At 36.6% G+C, this 26,230-nt stretch overlaps 1 protein-coding gene across 2 annotated transcripts in view; it reads left to right on the forward strand.

Moving 5' to 3' along the window:
• Positions 1-26,230, forward strand: part of SLC22A23 (solute carrier family 22 member 23) — a 264,081-nt gene that overhangs the window by 203,654 nt on the left and 34,197 nt on the right. For both annotated transcript variants that reach the window (XM_031946933.1, XM_031946932.1), the window contains exon 5: positions 20,045-20,172. In XM_031946933.1, coding sequence (XP_031802793.1) covers positions 20,045-20,172 — 128 coding nt within the window. The remainder of the gene's footprint in view (positions 1-20,044; positions 20,173-26,230) is intronic.

Genomic DNA, 26,230 nt, shown 5'->3' on the forward strand with positions numbered 1-26,230 from the left:
AGAATCATATAAACATGCACCATTTTCATTATTACTAAAAAAACAATTCACCCATTTTTCTAAAAAAAAAAAGAAAATTTAAATTTTTAAAATTTTATTTCAAAACTACAGATTCCAAGTTGCATGATTTGGAAATTCTGGCCTTAAAGGAAGGGTTATTAAGAACATACTCCTTATCTCCCATTCCAACAAATATAAAATCTCCAACACTGGCAGTTAAGGCCTTCCACGACTTCAGCCTTTCTTTTCAACCTTATCTCACATTTTCATGAAATCTTCACTTCAAATTAATTTTATGAAATCTAATCTTTGTTATTCCCATTCATGCTGACTTTGTATAGTTCTATTACTGTCCTCAGTCTTTCCCCATGCATGGAATAGACTTCATCCATCCACTATTCTTGAAATCATCCCTTCCTTTCTTCAATGAAAGGGACTCCCAGTATAAAATATAAATCTTCTGTTTGGTTTTTTAAAACCTTTCATAACCTGGTCTCTTTGTACTGTTCTTTTACATTATTTTGCTCCTCTCCACACATTGTACAAAATGACTACCCTCCCTTCTTTTTGTTCCTTACACAAGACCCTCCATTCTGTGCCTTTTTGCTAGGTGTCTCTCATACCTGGAGCTCTCTTGTTCTTTCTCCTCCTGGCCTTTTTTCAAGTCTCAAGCCCCTTAAATGCTCCTTCCTTCCCTCTGAAATTATTTCCAATTTACCCTATATGTATCTTGTATGAACTTAGTTGTTTGGATGTGGCTCACCCATTAGAATGTGCGCTCCTTAAAAATAAATGTTTGCCTTTTTTTGTATCACTCACATAGTAAGCACTTAATAAATGCTTATTGACTGAGTAAGAACACTTTCCCTAGCCAACCTCTATGCCCCAGAGTCAAACATTTTCATCACATTCTACCTTGTATTGTAGTTATTTGAATACTTTCTTTATCCTTTCTTCCCTACTCCTTACATATTAGATTGTAAAGGTTTTTAAGGGCAGAAATTGTTTTCATTTTTGTTTCCCCAGTACAATAGGGAATTCCTCCATCTTGGTTTTAGCAAATTCTTAATAAACATTGAACTTTTGTTCAATTATTTATTAAAATCAGGAACTTAAACCAGAACTTGAACAAACTGTTGTAACTAAGGCCCAAAATAAAATTTTAAAAAATACAAAACTAGTTTAAAGGAAGGAAGGAAGAGAAAGGAAGAGAAAGAAAAAGAAAGGAAAGGAAAGGAAAGAAAAAAATTGGTAGAGCAGTGTGAACTGAATAAACTATGAAACCAAGTGTCAGGGTGTCAGTCCAAATTGATATCCCATTCAATTCCAAAACCTGCTCAAAATTAATTTGGTTTTGAGAATTCCTTGACATTGTTTTGAGATAATTGGAAATATCCCCTGAGGTGTCACAGAACTGGGACTGAGTTCCCCCTCTTCAATTTATTTCAATATTTCAAGGAATGAAGGTTTCTTTCTTATACATATCCTTGTTCCTCCTTGCCCACCCCTATCCATAAAAATTACAATTGCCTCTTAAACCTGGATGTCTGCCAAAGACCTGTTCTTGGGACTCAGCTTTGATGAGCTTATCTTCAATCACAAGTTCTTTGCATTGGAAGTGGTCCCAGAGGCCATCTAATCTGACCACACCTGAACAGGTATCCCTCCTACAACATTCCAGACAAATGCTCATATAGATTTTGCTTGAAGACATTGAATAGGATAACTACATGACATAGTGGATAAAATAAGAGCCTTGGAGTCAGGAGGACCTGAGTTCAAATGTAGCCTCAGACATTTAACATTCACTAGCTGGATGACTGAGCAAGTCACTTAACCCCATTTTCATTCATGTCTGACTCTTCATGATCCTATTTGGAGTTTTCTTGGCAAAAATATGGAATCCTTTGTCATATAGCAGCCCCTTAAAGATTCATTCATTTAACTTCTTCCCAGAATTCTAAAGCCAAATTTCCTGACACCTGCCATTTATCTTTACCCAAATATCCCCTGAACTCTTCCAACTCAAAATGGGTAAAACTCATTTGTCTTTCGTTACTAAATGTATTCCTGCCCCCAGCTTCTCTAATTGCAAAGATAGAGATTACCTAATCATCTTATTCTTTCTCTCCTCTGTCACTCTACAGAATCAAGCAATCAAGGATGTGTATACCCAGTAGCTTTCAAATCCTGTCAATTCTATCTCTGAAATATCTTTAAAATTCATTCCCTTTTCTCAGTTGCCACTATCCTGGCTCTAATTCCAGTAGTCATTTCTACTTCCTTAAACCACTATGGATGCCATCCTAGTTTGTTTTTCTGCCTATAGTTCATCACTTGTCCAATACATTCTTCACTCTGCTGATGGTATAATGTTCCTAAGATATTACTCTGCTGATATCAGTATATTGTTCAGAAATTTTCAGCAGTATCCTGCTGTTTACTCCAATAAAGCAGAAATTTCTGATCCTTTCGTTCAAAGCCCTCAACAGCCTCAAAAACTTACTCCAATTTTTTTCCCTTTTGCAGACTGTATTCCATTCCTAGTCCCTTCTTCCTTTCCTACCCTGTCCTGCCTCTAGTATGCTATCCCTTATTCCTGAAATAGAGTCTCATCCAACCTCCATCTATTGAAGGAGATCAATTCAGATGCCACTGTCTCCATAAATTTTCATTATTCCTCATGAAAACATTTCTTGCAGCCCTTCTAGAAATAGACTAGACATCTTTCCTTTTCTCCCTTTCTCTAGCGCTCTCTCCTTCTCTCTGTCTCAGTCTCTCCATTTTCTGTTTCTCTGTCTAAGAAAGGGAACTTAAAGCAAAGAATCTCAGTCATGGATCCTTGACACCCCAGAGGCTATTTCCAATTATCTCAAACAATGTTAAAGAATTCTTTCTCTTTCCTCCTTCCTTCCCCCTCTCTCTCTCCCTCCTTTCCTCCCCTCTTTCTTTCTCTATCCCTTCTCGTTGCCCCTCTGCACTTATCTCACTTTTTCTTATACCTTTTTTTGCCACATTAAACTGTAAGTGCTTTGAAGGATGGTGTTGGTTTTATATCCCCAGCACTTAAACACAGAGCCTTGTTGATAGTAGGAATTTAAAACTTTATTAAATTAAATTGATGTCCTCAATAGCTTAGTAGGCAGCTTTTGATGAGTTATATTCAAAAAAGTAACCAGAATCCTGACAATAAGTCTTTGAACTAAGGCTGGTCCTCTAACAACAAATATAAACTCATTCCATTGCCAGACACATAGTCAATGCCTTTCCATCTTGATAGCAACTATACCCAAGCTTGTGATCTTCCACTGAGCCATTGAGAACCCAGATTCACTATCATGCACAATGAGACATTGGAATAGGACTTTAATTTGTTATTAAATTATACCAAATATATATATGTTAATATATTATATATGATACATATAATAATATATATTAAATTCATATCTTTAAAGTAATATTTTATTTACACAAGATGTATAAGAGGAGAGATTTCCATAAGGTTTGGAAAAATGTTTTAATGGCAAAAGTAGTATTGATAACCCTTTATATACAAAAGGTAAAAAAGATGAATTTATTTCTTTTGCAGAGATTTAACCAGTGAGACAGTGAAAGCAAGTGTTAAATGAAAGAGAGTCAGACAAAAGGAGAGAGAGAGAGGTAAAGAGAAATAGGGTGAAGGAGAGGGGGAGAAAAAGTGAGGGAGAGACTGGGACAGAGAGAGAAAAGCTCTCATGGTGCTTATCTCTGTCATTCCCAGAATGGCTGCAAGAAGTGTTTGCACAAGGTTTCTCTGAATGACTTGAAGAAATGTTATTAACTTGCTATCTTTATGAAAGGGTCCCAGTACCCTAATGTAATTAAAGTATTCCATTGGGTGACATCCAGGTTTCAGTGGCATTTAAAGATTATAATATGCTGCAGATCTGGAAACTATACTGTAAATGTCTTTGAGATTTAGACAAAATGATAAAAAGGAGTATGAAGAAATAGAAAGGTGTATATGTCAGAAACATTTCAAAGTGTTTATTAAAATGGAAAATGGAACCATTCTGGTGTGCAGCTCCTGACCAGTGAGCATCATTTAAGCTCTACCAGCCCCAATGGAGCTGGTGATCTCTCCTTGCCTTTGCACAGGTATTGTCACTTGTATTTTTTATTTTCTTTTTAATTTTTTTTGTTAAAAACATCTTTTGAAAACAAAGAAGAAGGGATGCTAGTAAGGAGATACAGGGAGATGGGCAGAAAAAGTCCACCAAACTAGATATATTCATACCTCATATTCATATTCATAAGATGTGGGCATCTTAGGGAATACAGTGTCCCACAAAAATGAATTTACAGATAACTGAAGCTTATCCCTTCAAAGACTAAAACCTCTTTTTTAAAAAATATGCTACATGCTTTCTTGAATTATTAAATTTGGGTTACAGTTTAGAGCTAGAGTTAGAGTTAGATGGCTGCCCATCTAACATTAGTTCTGTAGAGAAGCAGTAATAACAAGAACTGGTACAGTTAGCTCCACAAAAGTGCCGATGGACTAAATCACATTGCTGTTGAGTCATTTCAGTCTTACCTGATTCTTTGTGACCCCATTTGGGATTTTCTTGGCAAAGATGTTGTAGTGGTTTGCCATTTCCTTCTCCAGGGTATTTTCATACAGGGCTAAATGACTTGCCCAAGGTCACATAACAAGTCAGTGTCTGAGGCTGGATTTTAACTCAGGTCTTTCTGACTCCAAGCTCAGCTCTCTTCCCAATGCTCCATCTATTTGTCCTAAACAACATTACAGTGACATTATGTAAGATGGATGAATTAACATTATAGTGAGGTTTCTCATTTGTTGAGGAAGGTTTTGATATTGGGAATGGTATATTTGTGCATATAGTAGAGATTCTTAACATAAGGTGTATGAAATTTTTTTCTAACTGTATTTCAGTATAATTAATTGCCTTTGTAATTGTTTTATGCATTTTAAAATGTTATTCTTAAAAGGACTCCAGAGGCTTCCAAAAAGAGTTCTAATATACTCCCCAAAAAGTGAGAACTTTGGATGTACAATAATTGGACACAGATCATCCTGATCCATGATAATGTATAGAGAGGTCTTATGACTCTTCTGCCTAAAAGGGTGGACTTATACTAGAACGGTAGAGATCATTCAAGGGAATTCAAACAATTCTAATATAAGAATGTATTAATTAACTATTACACAAAGTGATGCCATAGAGGAGAAAGTGCTGGGTTTGGAATCAGTTCCTGAGTTCAAATCTGGCTTTAGACACTTACTATCTATGTGGTTCTGGGCAAATCCCTTAACCCAGTTTGCCTCAGTTTCCTAATCTGTAAAAATGAACTAGAGAAGGAAATGGCAAACCATTCCAGTATCTCTGCAAAGAATACCCCCCCAAATGGAATCATGGAAAGTCAAGCACCCCTGAAATAACTAAACAGCCAGTACTTACAAGCCACTGGGGAATACAGAGACCAAAAATATAGAGAGAGACCCACATTGAGTGGTAGCATGGTTTAATAAGGGGCAAGCAGACCTCAGAGTCAGGAAGACTTGGGTTGAAGTCATCTCTGACTTATGTTGTCTAGGTGGGCAGATTGCTTAGCCCTCCTCAGTTTCCCAGATAATTATCTAAGACTATTAAATGATAAAAATAGTTATGGAATTAATAGAAGATTTCTTCTTCACCAAGGAGTCTCTATACCAGTGAAATCACAGATCTGGACCCTCTCCCTCATATAGATCTGTATGTCTATATCTAATTATGTTGATTAGGTCAGTATTCATTATACAGAGTATATCTTTATCAAACTGTGCTGGAGTGAAGGGGAGGGAGAAAGCAGCAGCTTAGAGTGAGTTGCTTGATGGCTGTCCCTTTTTGCCACTATAGAGTCAGGAAGATTCACTTTCCTGAGTTCAAACTGGCCTCAGACTCTTATTGACTGTTTGACCCTGGGCAAATCATTTCACCCAATTTGCCTCGTATATTCATCTGTAAAATGAGCCAGAGAAGGAAATGGGAAACCCCTCCAGTATCTTGGCCCAAAAAACCTCAAATAGAGTCACAAAGAGTTGAACATGACTAAAAACAACTGAACAAGTACTTTGGGACCTTGAATAAATCAATTACTTTCTCTGAGCCTCAGCTGCTTCATCTGTAAAATTTGAGACTTGGCCTAAATTATCTCCAAATTTCCTTCCTGTTCAATAATTATATTCTTTTGAACAATTGAACTTCTGTTGATGACTCTGAATCTTCATTATGAAAAGTCCTTATAATTTCTTGCTGTAGTGATGCCATCAAAGATTATCAAAGTGTGTAAAGAACACTAAATAGTACCCAATTTCTTTGCCTCTGGTATTTTTAGTTTTTTTTTTTTTTTTTAAATAATTTCTCTGTCTGCTCTCTCAGTCCTTCAACATGCTGCCTGTCATAGTTCCCCTAGACTCTTTCTAATATTTTACTTCTAATCTTTTGTGCTAGAACATCAAAGAGCCAACCTTAGAGAATAACTCCCATTTACATATCATTTTACAGCTTAGAGCATACTCTCATTTGACCATTATGGCCTTCTGAGTTAGGAAGCAGAAGTATTACCCATGCTGTGTAGATGAGAAAATTAGTCTGAGAAAGTTTTAAGTGACTTACCCATCGGTTCATCTCATATCTACTACATGCATGGTTTTATTTATTAGGTAATAAAACCAAATCCTCTGACTCCAGACCCAGAATTTTTCTCATTCCACCATACGTGCCTACTAGAATTATGTTAAAAATTGGAAGAAATAAACATTGAGTGAAAGCCTGAAGGAATCTTCCATGAGTAAAGTATAGAGAACTAATACTAATTTTATTTTTTTCTGTCTTTGTTACATGCTGGTGCTTGGCTTTGTTCCAGATAATTGAAGAAAAAGAATAAATGGTCTCATGATGACTGAAATATGAGGCAGGTAGATGGTGTCATAGAGAGAGCACTAGGCTTGGAGTTAGGAAGATGTATCTTCCTGAGTTCAAATCCAGCCTCAGACACTTACTAATTGTGTGAACCTGGGCAAGTCAGTTAATTCTGCCTCAGTTTCCTCATTTATAAAATGAGCTGGAGAAGGAATAATCCCCAAATGGGGGGTCATGGAGAGTTAAATAGGACTAAAGAACAATAAGAGAAGTGAGGTATTACTATTTTGAATACATATGTTGAGAAGCAACTTGTCATACTGGATAGATTGCCAAGAAGATCTGTGTTCAAGACCCACCTCTGACATATACTGGCTGTGGGACCCTGGGTTATCCCTTTAACTTAATGCTCTAGATAGCAACATCAAACACAGGGTCTACCAGACATAGCACTCCAGATTAAAATATAATTAGGAAGCATTTAACAAAATTAAAATATATATATAACAGAACATAGATAATATGTGGTTTTCTAAGTCAATATGTGGCCATAGAAATCTTTATTTACAGTTTAGCGGCTCTATTTGAGTTATACATCACTGCTGTAGGGAATTCTTAAAGATCATAAGTTACAGAGAAACTGTTGTAGTTTAGTCTTTTCAATCCAGTCGTGTTTGGCTCTTTTATGATTTCACTTGGAGTTTCTGTGGCAAAGATGCTTAAGTGGTTTGCCATTTCTTTCCCCATCTCATTTTACACATGAGGAAACTGAGGTACACAGGGAAGAGTGACTTTCCCAGAATCAGACAGTAAGTATCTGAGGCCAAATTTGAACTCAGGTCCTCCTGACTCTGGGCTCTATCCACTACATCCCTAACTGCCTCTGCAGAGAAGGTGTTCTTCTGCATTAGGAAAAGGAGTTTCTTTTAGTATCTAAAGCTTAGCCTTGTCTCTGGGCCATAAGAAAAATAAGTGTATTTCACTTTCTTCATGAGACTGAAATATCTTATTCTTCTTATGGCCCAGAGAATTTACAAGTGCCCATTGGAATTTTCACAGTAGAAACATCTAAAATTGAATTCTGTACTATCTCTTGCATCCATACTGATCAATAATTGCCTTTTTTTTTTTTTAAGATTGGGTCTTCCTTTCTCACCCAGATTTGAAATGTAGGGGCTATTTAAAACCAGGTTTCTCTTCTATCAGCACAGAAGGTTTGAGCTGCTGCATTTTTGATCTTTCCAGGTTCTTCTCCCCTTAGGCTGTGTGCTGGCCCTCAGTAACCATTCCCAGCCCTGACCTCGCTATTTCAGTGCTGAACTAAATGCAGATGCCTGATCGATTTGGCCCTCTGCAGCTCAGAACTACAAAATGCAAGAGATCCACCACCCTCAGCCTCCCTGGTGGCAAGAATTACAAGCAAGCCCCACCATGCTTGGCAGAGATATAATTATCCTAAGAGGACCCTTCCTTTGCCCTGGAGAAATGATGGAGCTGTTCCATTATACAAGGGAAGCTAGTCCATTCCAATAAACATTTATTAAACATCTGTTCAGGCATCTAGGTGACAGAGAGGATAGATAGTGTTGAACTTTGAGTCAGGAAGACCTGAATTTGAATCCTCCTTCAGACCCTCTCTACCTGTGTGATCTGGGGCAAACCATTTAACCGTGCTCAGGCTTAGATTCCTCGCCTGTAAGATGGGGATAATAGCATCTGCCTTTTACACTCAATGGGAAGATCAAATGAAATCACATATTTAAAGCCATTTGTAAACCTTAAAAGTACTTTAGAAAAAAAGAAAAGAAAAAATGGTAGCTATCATCATCACAATAATTAATATTATTAAAAGCCATTGGAAATGGAAAAAGAAAAGAAAAAAGAGGCTCTACCCAAACTCTACACAACCAATAGGGTATACTTCCCATACACAAACATTCTATTGTGACATATTCAATGGTTTAAAGTCAAGAAAACTCAAAGACCCAATAAAAGTATCTGAAATGTTTGTTCCACTAAAGCAGGGATTCTTTACCCTTTTTGTGTTGAGAACCCCTCTGATAAAGTCTGCATAACCCTTCCCAGAAAAACATACATCAGATAAACACATAAGAATGCCAAGGTAGGTGGCAGCTAGTTGGTGTAGTGGATAGAGCTCCAGCCCTGAAGTCAGGAGGACCTGAGTTCAAATCTGCCCTCAGACACTTAACATTTCCTAGCTGTGTAACCCTAGGGAAGTCACTTAACCCCAATTGCCTCAGGGGAAAAAGGAATGGAAATAAAATTATCCCCCACAAAACCCAAAACAAAACACTTTAAACCAAATTCACAGACCCACAGGTTAACAACATTGCCTGCACTGAAGGAATTTGGGTATATGCAGGTTTGATCTGGAATTATTAACGAATAATTATTAGCATATGGTGTGTGCAGGGTTTATAGTATTCCATGTGCTATCTTCCCAGGGTGTCTTCAATCTATCAGAAAAATAGTTACTCATACAACTTATTAGAAATACTCAACAAACAAAATAATAAATCACAATGGCACTTCTATCAGACTGTGGTGGCAAAGGGGCCTGTTGAGATTTTGGTCAGGGCTGGCCTGAAAGTCAAACCCCAGCAATAAACAACTAAATGGATCTGTATGACCCAGATAGCCAAGCATTGCCTCAGGCTAAGCAGAAAGAAGACTGATTAATTCCTTCTCTGCCACTGGAAAAGTAACCTGTCATTAGCTTGTGTTGTTCAGTCATTTTTTCAGTTATGTCCAACTCTCTGTGACTCTCATTTGGGGTTTTCTTGGCAAAGATACTGGAGTGATTGGCCATTTCCTTTTCCAGCTCATTTTACAGATGAGGAAACTGAGGCAAACAAAGCCACACAATGAGAACAGATTTGAACTTAGGAAGAATCTTCCTGACTGCCCGCCCAACACTATCCACTACCTAGCTATTTCATCTTTAGCTACTTTAATCTGATAAAATGCCAACTATCAAGAAGAATTTAACTTTATTTGGTTAATTCCTACAATTCATTTTAGAAACATTTCTTCCTTTGCCTGCATTTTGCCCACCCTTAAGCCTGGATTGTATATTATTCTGTTCTAACGTAATCTCAGCTCTCCTTGCTATTTAGAAACAAAGGTAGAGAGTAAGATATCCTTACCCCAATATTATACTATGGTTACTCTTGTTGGACTCTACCTCAAATGTCTATAGAATCAGTTAAGCAATAATCATTTGGTAAGCACCTACTAGGTTAAATTTTACCTCAGATACTTACTAGCTGTGAGACTTGGGCAAGTCTTTTAACCCTATTTGCCTCAGTTTCCTCATCTGTAAAAAATGAGCTAGAGAAGGAAATAGCAGGTTCTTTCAGTATCTTGCCAGAAAAAACCTCAAATGGGGTGATGAAGAGTTGAATACAACTGAACAATAACAAAATGCATCAGCCCTATGCAAAGCCCTAGGTGATATAGAGGGCTGGGGACAATCAAGAGACAAGTGAATATTCATTTTATTTTTACCTGTAACATTAATTTCTTCAGGAGAATAGGCCAACTTAACAATTACAACATAGGGGACAAAGGCAAAAGCTACTCCCTGGGTGTCACAGAGATGTGGTGAGATAAAATTGACAATAGGAAGATGGCAGTGAAAGATTGTCTTCTTCATAAGCAACAGAATTGAGTGCTGGAGAAAGCAAAATACCCTTATATCAAGGAAACAGATATGTGGAAATCTATTAACTAAAGAATGGATGCACAACAGAGAGCATTTGGATAACCATTAAAATAAATCTATAAATTAGAGAATGGATGCACAACTGAAAGTATTTGAATAAATATTTTAAAAAAAGAAAAATAAGTGATGTCATTGAAGTAGTATCCTGTAGACTATTGAGGTACAAGAAAGTTATGGAGGATTGCATTGATGATAAAGATCTCACAACTGTCAAAGTGGCCAAATATAGTAGTGATGGGATATTTCAGACACTTAGGTATCTTCTAGAAGCAGAATTCTTGACTTGCTGATAAACTTTGTCTCTCAAAAGTTAGGAGAAACAAAGAGGAGAATTCTCTGAATCTAATTCTAACCAATAATGAGGAATTAGTGAAGTGGAAGCCATAGAAACCCTAAGAGAAAGTGACTGTGTCATCTTAGAGTTTGGAATTAAAGTAATAGAAGTAGAATCAGACAACTAGCACTTATTAAGCACTTACTCTATGCCAGGCATTGAGTATAGCAATGTTAAGGGAGGATTAATGCCTCTGGTGTGAGAATTTGCCAAGCAGTGGCAAACCATTCCAGTATCTTTGCCAAGAAAACTCCGAATGGGATCACAAAGAGTTGGACACAATTAAAATCTTTGCATAGATTTGAATTTATTCACTTTATACTGAATACATTTACATATTTACTTCTCTCTATTAAAATGTAAACTTCAAACAGGATAGTTTCATTCTTCGTACTTCTATCTCCAATTTTGAGCCCATTTGGAAAGAAGGGAATAAGCAAATATAACAACATTCTACAATATCGTAACACCTGGTCTAATGCAAGATACATAGTAGGCATTTAATAAATGCTGATTTTGTCAAGAAGATTGATCTTCAGACTGAAAAAGGGTAGAATAAACATGGTTAAGATGATAATGATAATAATAGTAGATAGCATTTATAGAACACTTTAAGGTTTTCAAAGTTTATCCCATTTTACATTGATTTGGATGGTTAAATGACTTGCCTAGGGCTACACAGTAAATGTCTAATGCAGATTTGAACTCAGGTCTTTATGAGTCTTCTACACCACCTAGCTGTGGGAACAAGTGAGAAGATAGAAAGCATCTAGCTATTTATTTTTTGGTGTTGTTCATTCATTTCAGTCATATCTGACTCTCTGTGACCCCATTTGAGGTTTTTGTGGCAAAGACACTGGAGTGATTTGCCATTTCCTTTTCTAGTTCATTTTGAAGATAAGGAAACCGAGACAAACAGGGTTAAATGACTTGCCCAGCATCACATAACCAGTAAGTGTCTGAGGCCAGATTTGAACTTAGGAAGATGAATCTACCTGATGTCAGGCCAAGAATGCTATCCACTCTGCCAAATAGCTGCCACTGCTATTTATTCTAGATGAGTTCAAGGTTTTTTCCCTTTTTTTGACCCATATTAATTATATCCCAAGAACTTCAAAAATAATCAAATTTTGGGGGGCACCTTGTAGAAAAGATTATTAGACTGCTGTGGATAATCCTTGAGGAATAATGGAAAATAGGAAAAGTATCATAGGACTGGGGGCAGGCAGATAGGCTGATTTTCAAAAAGAGATGGAATTCAAAAAGTCAAATATTGAAATACTTAGCAAAATAATATTGAAAGATTACCTGTGGAGCACCAAGGACAAAAAGCAGCAACTGCTAGGAAGATAAATGGGTTCACTAGTAATGGTAGGTGACATTTTATAGGACTTGATGCTGTTGTCCAAAGCATTTTACATACACTATCTCCTATAACCCTCACAATAACCCTGTAAAGTAGGTAATAGAGGCATTATTAGCATTTTACAAGTGAAGAAAGGAATAGAGAAGTTAATTTACTTACCCAGACACGTAGCTAATAAGTAGCAGAGCTGTAACTCAAACCTAACCTAAATCTAGTGACTCAGAATCCGTTGTTCTTTGCCCAAAAGGGACTAAACTAAATTACTTGTACTTTCACCCAGCAATACCAAGACTAACCCTCTATCCCCAAAGTGATGAAAAAAAGAGGGGAAAGGATTCAGCTGTTAAAATATATATATATATATATATATATATATATATATATTGCAATTCATTTTGCAGATAGAAAGAATTAGAAAGTAAGGATTTCCCTCAATTGAGAGAATAGCTAACCAGATTATGATACATGAATTAATATAATTTTATTGTGCTATAAGAAATGCTAAAAAGCATTAATTCAGAGAAACTGAGAAAACATGTATAAACCGATTCAGAGGGAAGTAAAGTGAGACAAGAGAACAATATATACAACTACAATATAAATTTATACAATAACAATAACATTTCAAGAACATAAAACTTTGAAAAATATAAGAACACCAATCAATGAAATGACCAGCCATGATTCCAGAAGACTTTTTGAATCTTCCCCAATTCTGACAGAGAGGTGAAGGACTCAAGCTATAGTATGAGACATACATTTTGGGATATGGCCACTGTTAAATCTTAGTTTGGGATTTGTTTTGTTTTTTTTTAAACTATATATTTTCACAGGTTTTTTTTTTTTTTTTTTTTTTTTTTGGTAGATGAAATGGGAAAATATATACTAGATGATAACCCTAGAAATGCTGATTTAATGTTGACCTGTGGGAAGGTTTCTAGTGATATCCTGCAGGGTTCTATCCTTGAATCTGGTTTTCAGTATTTTTGTCAATAACTTGGATAAAATTATGTAATTATTTAACGAACTTAATTCAAGACATAGGTGAATTATTTTTCAAATTTGTAGATGATACAGTAGATAAAATGTGAGACCTGCAGTTAAGAAGACCTGAGTTCAAATGTGACCTCAGATATTTACCAGCTATATGACTGGGCAAGTCAGTTAACCTCTATTTGCCTCAGTTTCTTCATCTGTAAAATGTGGCTAATAATAATATCTAACCCTCAGGCTTGTTGATACAATCAAAAGAGATAATAATTTATAAAATGTTTAGTGTAATACCTAGAATATAGTAAGTTCTATTTAAATGTTAGCTATAGCTGTTAAATAAATAAAAGTGTTCTAAGAAAACACTAGATGAGAAAAATCAGAATTTCTCCCCCTTGCCCCCCAAATAATTACAACAGGATTGAACAGGATAATTTGTGTCATTGGCCTTTTGTCTAGCTAGTTAAGCCTGAGTACCTCTTTTCAGAATAGAGTTTATAAATAATTGAAGGAAATGCTAAATTTCAATTAGAGAGTTTTTTCTTCTCTAAGTTTATGGATTCCAGTTTAAGAATCCCTAGGTCAGAATAAAATGAGAATTAATAAGCCTATATATAATATCTTCCCTTATTTTTAGTTAATTAATAGCACAAGAATAGAATCATAGTGCTATGGGGAAAATTTCTTTCTTTGGAGTAAAAAAAGTTGTATTTGAATCCCAACTTTGCCACTTACTACCTGTATGACCTTAGAACTTCTATCCACCCAACAAGGATTTATTAAGGCAATCTTCAGCAAGACAGAATGACATGAAATAGAAGGCAAGCTAGCTTTGGAACCAAGAAGTCCTGGATTCAAGTTGTGACTGACACATACTAGCTGTGTGATCTCAATAAAATCACTTATACTTTCCATTTCAAGAAACCACAGGAGACTATGTGTTGCTGGTCAGAGACCTGTTTTGGTACAGAGTGTTTCCTCCTGGAAGCTCCATCCATCAATGAAATCACAAGTCTGTACCCCTCTTCCTCATTTCCCCTAAAGCAGTTATCTTTAACTATTTAAGAAGCTGTCACGTAAAAAAGGAGTTAGATTCCTTTCCTGCTTTGTGTAGCTTGATTCTGTTCATATTCTAAGACTTCAGGCTTGCTTTTTAATTTACCTACCGTATTGCATTATGAACCTATCAGGAGAGATTTCATTAAGGCTGCATAATGTGGCCCTGTGGCATATCATTGCAATCTCAAGCATCCTGAGATTACTTTAAGGCCAACAGTTCACTGATTGCTTCCAGTTATACAGGAGGGTTAAATACCACAGAGGGTAGTAATACAGGGATAATTACCAGCTGCAAAAATACCATGAGCTGCATGGAATCCACAAAGAGAGGCTCCACAACACAGTATAAGAGGCGGATGGTTTAAACAGTGTGGCTCAACCCACACTGGACAAGAGTGACCTTGGTGACCATTTTGCAGCTGGTCAAAGAGATTATTCATCTTGAAGATAGAAGAATACTGATAGAATGTGTATCCCAAAGTCGCAACTAAATGAAGGATATTTTTCAAAACATTTTCTCCAGCCTCTGCAGTTCTTCGGGGACCACTTGGGGAAGGAGAAGTAATTTGCTCATGCATGACTCTTTCCAGAGAGTGTTCAATTACTTTTCTCTTACTTTTTCTACTACTCAGGGACTGGTGATAAACTCATTGTTTTAGTCAGGATTCTTAGATGTGGAAAGGTTAGTCATACTTTGATTTGCTAATTGAGAGGGGAGGATGGAGCACAATCAATTCATACTGTGCAGGATATGATAGCTAGTATTTATATAATATTTATACAACAAAGCATTTTTTACATTTATTTTCATCTTAGAATCTAAAACAAAAGTAGACCATAGGAATCATCTTTTCCAACCTGTCCATTTTAAACATGAGGAAAGTCTGAAGCCCAGAATGCCAGAGTTCAGACTGATAGTAAATAACTCGGCTGGAAGTCGAACCTGGATTTTCTGACTCCCAGTCCAGGATGCTCTCCTTTTGCTGAATGTGGATTCTAGTGTCAAAGTGCTGTCCCTATTTCTCAGTCTTTTCTCCTTACCAAGAGTAGAACACAACTTGAGAATGGACATAATTGAGAATAACCATTAGCAGCTCTAGCCTGCAATACAAAACTACCCCAACCAGAGTTTGGCAACATGAGAACCTAGCATTCCATTAGGCTAGAGGAATTTGAACAGCAGAATGTAGGCATGTTGAGGGAATCTGTATGGAGGAGGAAGGGAATGAAACATCCCCCTGTGCCAAGTTGAGAAAATCTGACACTTCCCAAGAGGCTGCTTTGTGTTTTTTAAGATACTTCTCTCTCCCTGAATCAGGGATCAGAATTGTCCAACACTATGCATGCTATGTAATTTTTTTTTCTTCTGGTCAATAAAGCTTTTGGAAAGAAGCCTTCCAATTGATTTTAGAAATGGTGATATTCCATTCTTTCCCCAGATTTTCATCCTATGTTTAGCCAGATCTATCTACTTCCCTGGAAGCTCGCCAAAGAAGCCAATTATAGAATTTTGGATATAGAATTGGGGGAAACTCAAAGGCCGTCAAACTCCACCCCCTCATTTTGCATATGAGAAAACTGAAGCACAAAGAAATTGTGACTTGACCAAGCTTATACAAATGTCTGTTATTATTATTAGACACATATTATATTATATATTATATTGTATATCATATTATTATTATAATTATTATTATATATTATATATCAGACACTTATAAAGTGAGGTAGGATTAGAGCATAGGTCCTCCTAACTCCAATTTTGACTCTTTCCTCACTATACCTCATTTTACCAATGAGTTATTTCAGTCTTTAGTAGAAGAATCTTTTTCCTTTACCATTCTTTCCTTTATTTATCTGCATCCCTATGCTTGATTCCATTCCCTTAACTAGTGCTGAAATACTGCATGCGGAGTGTCAGTAATAATAATTAATAATAATGATAATTCCTACTCATAATTCTCAAAGGTTTACAAAGTGTTTTCCCCACGGAGGACATTCAGTAAGGCAGGCCTTGGAGATATCATAAGCATTATTTCTATTTTACAGATGGAAAACTGAGACTCAGAGAGGGACTTGCCAAGGTACAGACAACCAGGGTCAGACTCAGCATTGGCACCCATGTTTCCTGACAGTAAATTCAGCATTCTTCCTATCACATCAAACTTCTTGAAGGAATCATTTTATAGATAAACCTTTTTTATGTACTATACTGCCATATTTTAGAAATCTGTTAGAATTACCAGACTCCTGTTTGTTAGAGATATTTTTAAAAGAATTCATTCTTTGGGTACAAGGTAAGATTTGGTGGTTCTTTCCAATTTTGAGAGTCTGTGATACAATAAGTTATAGAATCATTCAGTGCAAATTTCTTTCTCCATCTTTTTCCCTCACTGCTGAGAGAAAGCACAATACAGGAAGCAGTCCACTGAATTTGGAGTTAGAAAGGTCTGGATCCAAATTCTATGTCATATTCATGTTAGCTGTGTGGCCCTGGGCAAGATATCATACAATTTTCTTATGCATAAAATGAGATTGTTGGATTCCGTGCTCCCCTTCACTCCATATTCATGACACTATTCAATCCACATATCAGGAAAATGCTGTAAGTGTGATATATCTGGAATTCAGCAGTGTTTGACTGAGTCTGTTATGATAGCCACACAAACAAGATGGAGAAATGGGGCCTGGAAAGTATGGAAATGAATTGGTTGAACAGTTGAATCCAAAGAGTTAATTGCATGTTCACATGGAGGAAAGGGTCCCTAGTGAATCACTGGGATCTCTGTCCTCAGCTTCACTCTGGCCTATATTTTTATCATGGCTTAAATTGAGTCACAGACTGCATCCTTATCAAATTTTCAGATGAAATGAAACTAACTGTCAAGGATATTTCACATGCTAGATGACAGAATTAGGATCCAAAAGAATCTCAACTAGCTGAAAGAATGGGTAACACAATATAAGATGGATTTTAATAGTAATAAATGTAAAGATTTTTATTTAAGTTTAGAAATCAGTTATATAAATATAGAATTAGGGAGCTATTGCTTGATATTAATTCCTATGAAAAAGACAGCAAAGGATTTTGATAGACTGCAAGTTTATCCAGAGTTAACACTATGATATGATTATCCCCAGAAAACTTATCTGATCTTGGACTGTATCTTAGTCATTCAATAAATATTTATTAAGTGCCTGATATGTACCAACACTGTGCTAAGACTTGGGGATGTAAAGAAAGGCAAAAGGCAGTCGCTGGTTTCTGATAGAGAATGCAAACACAAAAAAAAGATAAACGAGAAGAGGTAGTACCCAGCATGGGGAGTGAAGCACAGAGAAGTGAAGCCAGGTGAGAAATGATGAGATGGCTCTCCTAGGTGCTTCTTTGAATAGAGAATATGGAAGACCTCCATCCTCTCCAATCTGAAAGAAAAAAGGGGCGCCATGAATAAAGAAAACTGACAAAGTCTAATTTTTATACTTTAAATGATCCTGTAGGAAGGTCCATAGAATTATAATAATATCCAAAGGCAATATAATCAAGTGGTCTCTCTGCTTGGTCCCTAAGAATAGGAAAAGCAATCTTCTCACTCATCAAATATCCAGGGTCTCCAGAAGAAATAACTGAGCAGTGAGAGAATGTAAAATCATTCCATGTGAGCGTTTTTGGAAGGAAAGGAGAATATTTAGGCTAGAGCAGATTTTCTAGGCAGAATAACTGTCTTGATTTATTTGAAGGTCTATCAAAGGCAAGAAGCATTAGACTTAATTCTGTTTGCCTACATAAGACAGAAGTAAGATCATTGATTAAAAACTACAGGAATGCAGATTTTAGCTTAACATTAGGAGCAAATCTCTCAAAAATTACTGAAAAGAAATGGAGTGAGATCTCTTTTAAGGTAATTCCCTGCCACTGATGAAAGGGGATTTTATAAAAGGGATTCATGAAGCTAGATTGCTCAGTAGATAAAGCATTAGACCTGGAGTCAGAAAGGCCTGAGTTCAAATCCAGACTCAGTTTCTAATTTTGGGATTCTCTCTGTACCTCAGTTTCTTCAACTATAAGTAGAAATATTAATAATAATAAGTAGAAATAATTATAATAATACCTAGTTTTAAGTGTTGTTATAAGAATCAAATGAGATAGTAGACATTTAATGTTTGTTTCTTTTCTTTCTTCCCTCCTTCTTGATTGGGTAGAGGATAAGAGTAGGTAGGTCTGTGAGAAATTCTAAGACTCCATGAGTTTTAGGATCATAGAGTTGGCATGGAGTTCAGAAATCTCATCTAAACTTTCTTTCTCCTAATTATATCAAAGAGAAAAGAGTACCCAAGAACATACAAAGCCAAGACTAGAATCCAGAATTAAAGATTTCCCATCTGAAGCTCATTCTCCTTTATCATAAATGAGGGGTTTGTGTGTGTGTGTGTTTATAGATATAGATATAGATATAGATATAGATATAGATATAGATATATAAAATATCCTAAATATATACTTGAATATGTATATTTGGAAAAGAAAACTGGATGTGAAATTTAAGAGATGAATAAGTTCCCCCACCCTTGGATTTAAAAAATCAACTTCAGTAGCACAAGCTACAAAGAAGGATATTAATGGATTACAAGCTCCATATGAATCAATAATGCAATAAAAGGAACCAAAAATTAGTTTAATTATGTCCTGCCTTAATTGAAGCATGGTTTCAGAAGGAATGAAGTGATAATCCTATTATACTCAGACCTGTTGAGACCACACCTGGAGTACTTCATTCAATTCTAGGTCCCTGATTTTAGGAAAAGCTTTGGCAAGCTAAACAGAGCTAAATAGGGGTAAAGGAATTAGAAGCTATGTGATTGGAGGATCAGTTGAAGCATCCAGTAATATCTATAGCAAGGGTCCTCAAACTGCGTCCCATGGGCCAGATTCGGCAGCTGAGGACGTTTATCCCCCTCACCCAGGGCTATGAAGTTTCTTTATTTAAAGGCCCACAAAACAAAGTTTTTGTTTTTACTATAGTCCATCCCTCCAACAGTCTGAGGGACAGTGAACTGGCCCCCTATTTAAAAAGTTTGAGGATTCCTGATAAAGAAGAGAAGATTGAGAAGGACACATCAGCTGTTTTCAATGAAGTATCTGAAGAGTTGTCACAAGGAAGAGGAATTATATTTGATGTGTTTAGCCTGACAACTCAGAATTAAGATTAATGGATAGAAGATTCATGAAGGAAAAAATTCTCAACAAATAGAGCCATCCAAAAATGGAATAGGTTACCTCAGGAGGTTGTGATTTCTTTGTCCCTGGAGTTCTTTGGGGACTCTGAGATGGGGTATGTCCACAGTTGGTAAAATATAGATTACTTATTTGCTACATGCTTCTTCATTCTCACAAACTCCTTAAATATTCCTTTTCCCAAAGGTTGAAATAATACATACTTTATCTATTGAGGAAAAATAAAATAATCATATGCAATTTATCAGAAGCCACACCCCAACCCCAGGTGCAATTTCAAACATAGAATAAGACCCTGTCACTGCCCAGGAAGTTCAAAGTTTGAAAGCTTAATTGTGTCTTTTGTATTTTGAGCACCACAGGAATTTGAAAAATTTCACTAACAGGTCTTATATCTTTGAAGTATTTTCCCAGAGTCCCTCCGGTGGCTAATGGCCACACAGCAGTTTGAACCAGCAAAGAAGTTGATCCTGCACTTCACACAGAAAAACCGTATGAATCCTGAGAATGATATCAAAGGAGTGATGCCGGGTGAGTATACTCACTGCCCAGGGGGCAGCCATGCCCTGGAGTCTTGGGAAAGCAGGAGCATCTCTCTGGGTATCCTGAAAGGCCAGAACTCAACATCCCAACAGTTCCTAGATTTCCATTTATTAGTCTGTTTTATTAAGTAGCTTTCATTGTCAGCTCAATATTTTCATTTTATTTGGTCTGGGTCTGTTGAAATAATAAGTGTTCACCCAAGCAACTTGAAAGTGGGTTGAAATCCTCCCAAATTGTGGTGGTCAGTAGATATTGATTGGACGTCCTAATGTAAGAAACTGACTTTGCAGCAAAAAAAAAGGTTCAGAAAATTAATCAATAGCTTAGTATAGACTTATTTTCAGATAGGGCATTCTACAGAAGATAGATGTAAAATCTGTGGCCTACAACTTGTTCAGTCTTGGCTTATTGCTACTATTGTAGTTACCTCTGATCATAAGCGTATCTCAGAATTTCATCTCTGGCCGTCTCTTTTCCCCTTAAATGTAGCCTCCTGAGATTATTCATAGTATTTTTTAGTGTAACCATTTGGGTAGCAAAAAACCTGGAAACAGTGTTCTATTTTGTTGCCTCTTCTTCCTTTCTGGCACCTCTGCATTCCTTACATCCAAACCAGAGGTTCCTTAAATACAGACCAGGAATCATGTCATGGGAAAATCTGTGAGGTCAAAGCTATTTTCATAATAATATTTATAATTTTTAATTTCAAATATGGTTAATATGGATAGATATAATCCACAAAGAAAGCTTTTTAGGGATGGGGTGATGGTGGATAAAGGAGTACATCTTTAATAATTTTTTAATGGATAAAGGGGTCCAGAGACCAAAAAGTTTGACAACTACTGACCTAAACCAGTGCCTGAGATAAGACCCTGGGTCTACTCTGGTCTTAATTTTACATCAGTGTTTTACCAGCTGTGTAACCAGTTGTAAACTTGTCATAATATACAATTTAGAATCATAGATTTAGAAAAAGGAATTCAGAGGTCATCTAGTCTAATCCTCCTCATTTTTTAATGAGGAAACTTGGTAACTTGTCAAGGTCACACAAGCAAAATTTGAACATTATTCCTCTGTCCCCAGAGCTAGAATTCTTTTTGAAATCTAACCTCTAATGAGCTATGACCTACTGAATCTAAGAGAATAAATATAGACATTGCTGATGAGTCCTAATGACATAAAAACTATATTTTAAGTGGCAAAAAACCCCAAACTCCTTGCCTTCCTTTTGAGAAGCAGATTAGTACAAAGGAAGGAGCACTAAATTTGGAGAGAGAAGAACTTAATTTAAATCCTGGATTTACTATTAACTTTATATGTCACCATGTATAAATTGTTTAGCCATTTGGGGCTTTAATCCCACTTCTGTATGAAGAAATTGGGCTTAATAATCTCTGAGGTCCTTTCAACTTCTGAATCTCTGAGTTTATCATCACTCCTAGGTGAAACTTAAAGATATCAGACAATTCAGCCAATCAGTAATAATTTAGGGAAATCCACTTCAAATGCTCTAGCCTTTCTGGAATTGGAGGTATGTGAGTGAATAGTCATAAAAAAATTCATTTGATTCTTAAGGAGTCAAGTGGAATCCCTTGTGTGTTGTATACAATAAGAGATCTGAGAGAAGGAAGGAGGAATAGTACTGACTTCATAAAGTCAGTGTCTTTTTCTTTATCTCTGTAGTGCCTAGCACAGTGCCTGGCTTATAGTAGGGATTTGATAGTTACTTGTTGGTTGATGAATTGATTCTTAAGGAATCTGGGCTGGGTGATCACAAAGATCCCTTCCAGTTCTGGGATTCTGTTCATTCAACAAGCATTTATTTACAAAAGAACCAACTCTATGTGGACTGCTGTGTGAGATATGCAGACAGAATATAAACTTTAGATAAGATATAATGTTGCTGATTTTATGCAAAAAAGCCTCAAAAAAGCTAAAGTAGTTGAATTTTTCTCATGGTTTATTCAGAAGGTAAGTAGGAGTGATGAGGGGCGAATGTATGTATCTACATGGGTATGTACAGCAGTGCTCCTGGGATTTGGGAAATATGTGAGCATCTGTTTCTAGTACTTTCTGGTAGCAACCTGCTCATTTGGATAATCAAGAATTGAAAACAGCATTTTGTTTTCCATTGAGATTTATTTGCCTTCTCCTCATTTCCAAGGAGTTCTTGCTAAAAATCAAGCACTTAATCTGTTATAAGAACCAACTCCACTAGCTCTAAGAAAATGGCATTCCTTTTGGACTTTCATTAGATTGACTTAAGACTTGAAAAAAATTCCCTTTGGGGTGTTTGCTTAATTAAATTATCACACCCCACTTACTTTTCAGATTTAAAAAAAAAATACGCTTTTTCCCCTTTGATCTTAATTGTGCCAGTATATTTTCCTTTTTTTATTGTAAGAAAATGGTATCATGACTTTTTTCCCTTGTGATTGTTGCTCACATTTATTTATATTCAGATGTTGCAAGAAGAGGCTTGAGAAAAAAAGTATCTTTGCATGTGTGACTTATGAAAAGGAAACAAAAGATGTATATATCTCATTTAAAGAAGGAAGCGTGGTATTTCAGTATTGGCTCAGGAAAGCTTCATATTCCACACTGGTTTCTCTATCTCTCTTTGCCCACCAGCCGTCAGTCAGCATTGTCATCTGCGCCATTTCAACATTTTATTGCCTTGCTTTGTGAAGAAAGAGCACATCTGTTTTACCTTTTAAACAGCTGCTCATTCTAGCTTTCTTTCTTTTACCTAGGTTTCTTTTCTAATTCTAAACTGTCTCTCAATAGCTCACACCAAATACTGTCGAAAATGTTAGAAGAATGTTTGTCATGTGGAAACCATCAGTGAGAACCCAGATAATTGTGTAGCCAGTTGTGTTGACCATTGTCTGATATTGTGAGTGTACACATATACAAACACATATGTATGGACCTCAGCCTTGGAATATTTCTTTATTGTGGGTTTATATTGCACAAATAATGCCAAAAAGGAAAACCAGGAACTCAATGTTTCCAGTCTTGTGTTTTTCTCTGGTTTTGCCGTTGAATTTCCTCTGAGAACTTGCCTGATTTATTTTTGAACATTTCAAACCAGTTCCTTGGGTTTGCATTGACTAAATCATCATATGTCCAACATCATTGCCACAACATGTGTACATGTCTCACCTGACTGCTAAAATGCCAATGTGAAGTTTTCTACTGGAATTCTTGTTATGGGCTTTGCTTGTTCCAGGCACAATCACGTAGACTGTAATCAAGTATCATGAAAGACTAGCTATGTGGCTAGATAGCCATTCATTCTGTGGTTTGGTGAATGTCTATAGGTATTCAGGATGGGCATACTGAGGGGAAATGGGAAAGAAGAACAGTATTGGCCCAAATATCAAATGGTTTGGGTGGATTTTTAAGATTGAGGTCCATATGGTTGCTAACTACTTCTTGCTTCCAAAGAAGTCCTGTTCTGCCATTTAATTACTTGTATTTCTAAATCTAGAGTTGAGGGGGTGAGGGGTTGGAGGAAGCCAATAATTCTTTGAGTTTACTTATGAATGTGGGTTTGGGTTTTTTTATGTTCAGTGCCTCAAGGAAGGACATAAAAACGAATTATTTCCTACAGAGTCTAAAAATCCATTAGTCTATGAGCCTGAAATGCCTTAAAGACTTTTGGGAAAAGGATATGACTCTTGTGGTATACTTTCAAAAGAACTGTGATGGTTCCTCCCAGGCCTTATCTTGAGTGGACTGCAGCTGCTTTCTCCCCTCTGGCCACATCAGGGGACAACTGGCTGGCGGTCTCACCACCTAGTCCTTCAGGCCCTGGACAGATCCTATGCTTCCCTCTGGAGCATTCTCAGGTAAGCCCTTTCCTAAGAGCCACGATGTTCTTCTCAAGCCAATAGTGTGCTCTGGGGCATCCCTGAAGCAAGGCAAACAGATGGCCCAGCTAGAGCAGTTGGACTAGGACAAGGACTAGATCCTTCCATTGCCTTGGTTCCTTCCAGGCAATAAAGATTCAGAATTGCACAGTGATGCTGGGAAGAGGGAAGGAAACAGAAATAACTTATGTCCCCTAGAATACAAAAACAGTACACATAGCAGGACAAGAAACCACGCTAGAAAAATGGATATGCTGTCCTCCTTACACAAAACAGCCTCAGCTTTGTAGAAAGGGAGTTCAGTTTTGTTTTGTTTTTTCCTGGTGACTCTAAATCAAGTTATTTTCTATTGTGTGTATAAAATGGAAGGGAAAGCGTGAAGCAGGGAGGTAGTTTCAAGTTTTTCACTGAAGTTTTTAGAAACTGTTATCTTTAGCACTTTTAACACTGAGCATCCTAGAAAAGCCCTTATTTTCTTATGAAGTCAAGTGAAAAACCTAGTTCTCTAGATATTGAGTTGTTTCAGTGACACAAAGGATACAGAATTTGTGGATTTCCCTACCACCCTTCTCCTATCCCCATCGGGAAAAATGTCTGATTCCAAGAAAATACATAAATTATGATCTTAGAAGATGGTAATGTAGGTGCTGAAGGGCCTTAATATGATACCAGTGGCCCCGGAAAGATAAATAACTTGAAAATTATGTTTGGGCTTGTTTGCCTCCTTTTATTGACTACTTACATAATCCTAAATTTAGCATTTCTGGGTGCTTTTGTTAACAACAACAAAAAAATTATAACATCAACATACGAAGCATTCCTTAAGTATCTACTGTGTACAAAGTACAATGCTAGAGACTGAAGACACAAAGATATATAGAAATATATATATATATATATCTGTGTGTGTGTGTGTGTGTGTACATATTTTTTATTTTATACACACATACACACAATACACCTCTCAATAAGCTTAGATTTTGGTAGTAAGGAGATTGGGGTAAGTGCAGGGAAGTACTAGGAGAAATTTGAGGTAGGAAAGATAACTTTCAGCTGAGAATCAAAATACTGGTTTTGCTTTAACAAAATGAGAGAAAGGACAAACATGATGCGATTCAACTGTTTTTTTGTCTTTGTCTCTCTGACTCTTTCTCTCTGTCTTTATCTTTCTGTCTCTCCCTCTCTCTCTATCTTTCCATCTCTCTCTCTGTCTCTCTCTGTTTCTTTTTCTCTTTTTCTAAGTCTCTCTCTATCTCTCTCTCTCTCTCCATTTCTCTCTTTCTATTTCTCCATCTCCATTTCTCGCTCTGTCTCTCCATTTCTCTATCTCTTCATCTCTATTTCTCCATCTCTCTCTGTCTCTCTCTGTGTCTATCTGTCTGTCTCTCATTGTTTTTCTCTCTCTCCCTCTCTGTCTTTCTCTCCTCCTCCCTTTCTTTCTGTCTTTCTCTCTTCCCTCTTTCTCTGTCTTAGACACACACACACACACACACACACACACACACACTTCAGCCCTTCAGGACTCTTTGAGTGTGGTTCTGTGAGTTTTCCTTCCATCAGTAAAAATTGTGACCATTCTACAGCTTGGGAGATGGCCTTACAGAGTTGACCAATAGCAGCTGTGGCCTGAGAAATTCAGGCCTCAGCAGATAGAGTCTGTCCCTTGCCCCAGTCTGGTATAGTCTTCAAAAACCAAGGTTATTTCCACACTGTGATAAGGCATCAGAGGATGAATTTAGTGAAAGTTACATATACTAATAATACATGCACACAAATATTTATCTTTCCACCTTAAAATTACATTCTAAAATCACTTGAGAAAAACACTGTGACATAATAGAAAGACTTTTGGAGTTGGGTCCCAAGAATCTGAATTTGGATCCCCGCTGTATTACTTACTAGATAACATAATCTTGAACAAATTCTCTTACCTTTCTAGGGCCTAGTTTGCTCATCAATAAAATGAAGGAATTAATCCTCATCCATTTCTAAATTTCTAGTCTTTTGAATAAAACAAGAATTATCTTTCACTCAAGGAAGGGAAATCAACCATAGTCATCTTTGTTTTCCACATGGATGAAGAAATTGTAGGATTCCAAGATTAGGAAATGTTGCTATTGAAGTTGAGAGGTGTGGAATGGGATAGTGAGTGAAAGCAGCTCTGAGTTTAG

Source organism: Sarcophilus harrisii, chromosome 1 (genome assembly GCF_902635505.1).
Source record: "Sarcophilus harrisii chromosome 1, mSarHar1.11, whole genome shotgun sequence".
Lineage (NCBI taxonomy): Eukaryota > Metazoa > Chordata > Mammalia > Dasyuromorphia > Dasyuridae > Sarcophilus > Sarcophilus harrisii.